Raw genomic sequence first — 2,366 nt, 5'->3', positions numbered from 1 at the left:
TATATATATATATTACTGACACTGAAGTGGTCAAACCTGTTCATTATAAGGATGTGTCCTAATACTTTTGTCCATATAGTGAGCAGATGAGCAGAAAGTCACATGACTGAAACAAACTGATAGTCCATGTTTTCACCTGCAGTAGATGCTCAAGACGCCCTGAAACGGTGAGTTCTGCTCCCAGCGAAAGAGCCTGACGCTCGACGGGTCTGCGGTGAAGCGTGGGTCGATCTCCAGCCTCTCGAACCGCAGCGACTCCTGCAACCAGCCCTGCACATCCGCTAGCGTGTGACCCGGACACTCCAGCCGGAAAAACCATACATCCAACAGCGCCAGCAGGCTGAGGAGATCGTCTCTGGCCTCGTCTGAACACACAAACCATCAGAGAACACCTCTGTGAATAGAAACTGCAGATGCCGATACCGATAACAATACCGATACTGAAACCGATAGTTTGGTTTTCAGAATCACAAGGAAAAAAATATCTCCCAAGTAATGCTGTAAACTGTACAGGAACACTCATTTGGTACATTACTATAATATTAGAGGTTAAAATTAACAACAGAGCCCAAACTACTATATTTAACCGCTATTTATTTTTAAATATAATAATCACACTCAGATAAAAACTGAAATGTTTGCACACAACTCAATTGCACATTTTTCATAAAAACTTGTCTTCATGATTTATTCAAACATACATATAAAATTAAAAGTAAATAAGCTCCTAGTGTAAGCTAGTGTTTTAATGGCTAACTAACCAACTGTGAACACTAGATAACTTTCCTGATTTTTCAATTTTTTTTTTATGAAATTTCAAATTACACATGAACCACACCAAAAAAACAAAAAAAAACTATGATACAAAAAAGTATGTTTTATTCATTATTGATGAGAAATTTATTATTTTATTAAATTTATAAGAAAATAAAATCTGAGAATTACCCATATTAATTCCATTGGAATGAATGTAACAATTAAATTCCTTTGAATTCATAACTTATGATTGCTCAAAAACAGTGCAAATTTATGAAACCTACATATTTATTTCTAACAAAACAAATATTATTTAGAAAAAATTGGAACTAAATAAATTCATTTTACTTGTATAAACTTCTACTTTCAGATGGAAATGCTGCATGCTGCAGTGGTTCATCAATAGGTGCATATATTCATGTTTAGCAACAAAATCCAGTCTCAAAAGCGCGTGCAAGATATTGGTAAAAGGCTAAATATTTTATACAAGTTTTTTGACACTAATATAACTTCATAGATTTTATTTTTACCATCTAATGACAGCCCATACATACTCGGGACAAAAATGCCCCGAACACAAAATGGATATATCTCTCAAAAAAAAAAAGAAAAAAGAAAGTGTCTTTTGGGGGTTTAAAGCATTTGCAAAGTTTCATTCACTTACTAAAAACTATGCATTTTTTTAGAAACTTTTATCTCTTGCAGGTCAAAACTAACCTGAATACGTTATGAGAGTAAAAATGAGCTTGTGTTATCTCGTTAACTTCGACAGCCCTAAATTCCACACAAAAGATGTTTACTTCACACGTGAGTTACAGGATAAAATCAGCTCTGACCACCGGCTGTTTTTAAGCAATCAGTAATTATCGGCCGCTATATCGGTGCATCCTTACTGTAAAATACTACTCATAAGGCCGTTTTCTCACCTGTGTTGAGTCTGTGCTCCTGTAACAGTCGTGGATGCAACTTTCCCATGGAAATATCTTCTAGACCCAGCGAGATCTGCCCGCAGTGTTGAGAAACCCGAGCACATTCTCCCGCAGCAGATCCGGGTGATTCTTTGGAGCTGTAATGGAGCATGATGGGACATCTGACGCAGCCCGAGGTTAATAAAGGAGCTGCGTCAGTCACAGCGACTAGGGCGAGTCTTGATCCGTCGCTGTCAGCAGAACAATCGGAGCGTCTGATCTTCACCGGCGACGGGCCGTGAGCCACCGGATACGGCAGGATCACAGTCTTAGTGTTCAGAACAGGAGCCGTGCCGGTTTGATGAGAATCCAACACAATCGAAGCACTAATATTCATTACAGACCTACAAAACAATCAGAAAATAATTATGATGTCTTGATATTAATGCATTTGATCTGAAATGTGACCCTGGACCACAAAACCAGTCATAAGGGTCAATTTTTCGAAATTGAGATTTATGCATCATCTGAATGCTGAATAAATAAGCTTTCCATTGATGTATGGTTTGTTAGGACAGGAAAATATTTGGTCGTTTGAAAATCTGGAATCTGAGGGTGCAAAAAAATCTTGTCCAAATGAAGTTCTTAGCAATGCATATTACTAATCAAAAATTAAGTTTTGATATATTTATGGTAGGAAAT

General features: G+C 37.2%; 1 protein-coding gene across 4 annotated transcripts in view; it reads right to left on the bottom strand.

The window, feature by feature from the left end:
- Positions 1-2,366, bottom strand: part of fancb (FA complementation group B) — a 19,251-nt gene that overhangs the window by 3,066 nt on the left and 13,819 nt on the right. For all 4 annotated transcript variants that reach the window (XM_016489757.1, XM_016489761.1, XM_016489758.1 and 1 more), the window contains 2 exons: positions 1,683-2,068; positions 137-365 (listed from right to left, as the gene is read on the bottom strand). In XM_016489757.1, the coding sequence (XP_016345243.1) occupies positions 137-365; positions 1,683-2,068 (615 nt within the window). The remainder of the gene's footprint in view (positions 1-136; positions 366-1,682; positions 2,069-2,366) is intronic.

This window comes from Sinocyclocheilus anshuiensis, unplaced genomic scaffold (genome assembly GCF_001515605.1).
Source record: "Sinocyclocheilus anshuiensis isolate Anshui unplaced genomic scaffold, SAMN03320099.WGS_v1.1 scaffold394, whole genome shotgun sequence".
Lineage (NCBI taxonomy): Eukaryota > Metazoa > Chordata > Actinopteri > Cypriniformes > Cyprinidae > Sinocyclocheilus > Sinocyclocheilus anshuiensis.
The sequence above is the reverse complement of the archived record's forward strand: the minus strand, read 5'-3'. Positions and strand labels throughout refer to the sequence as shown.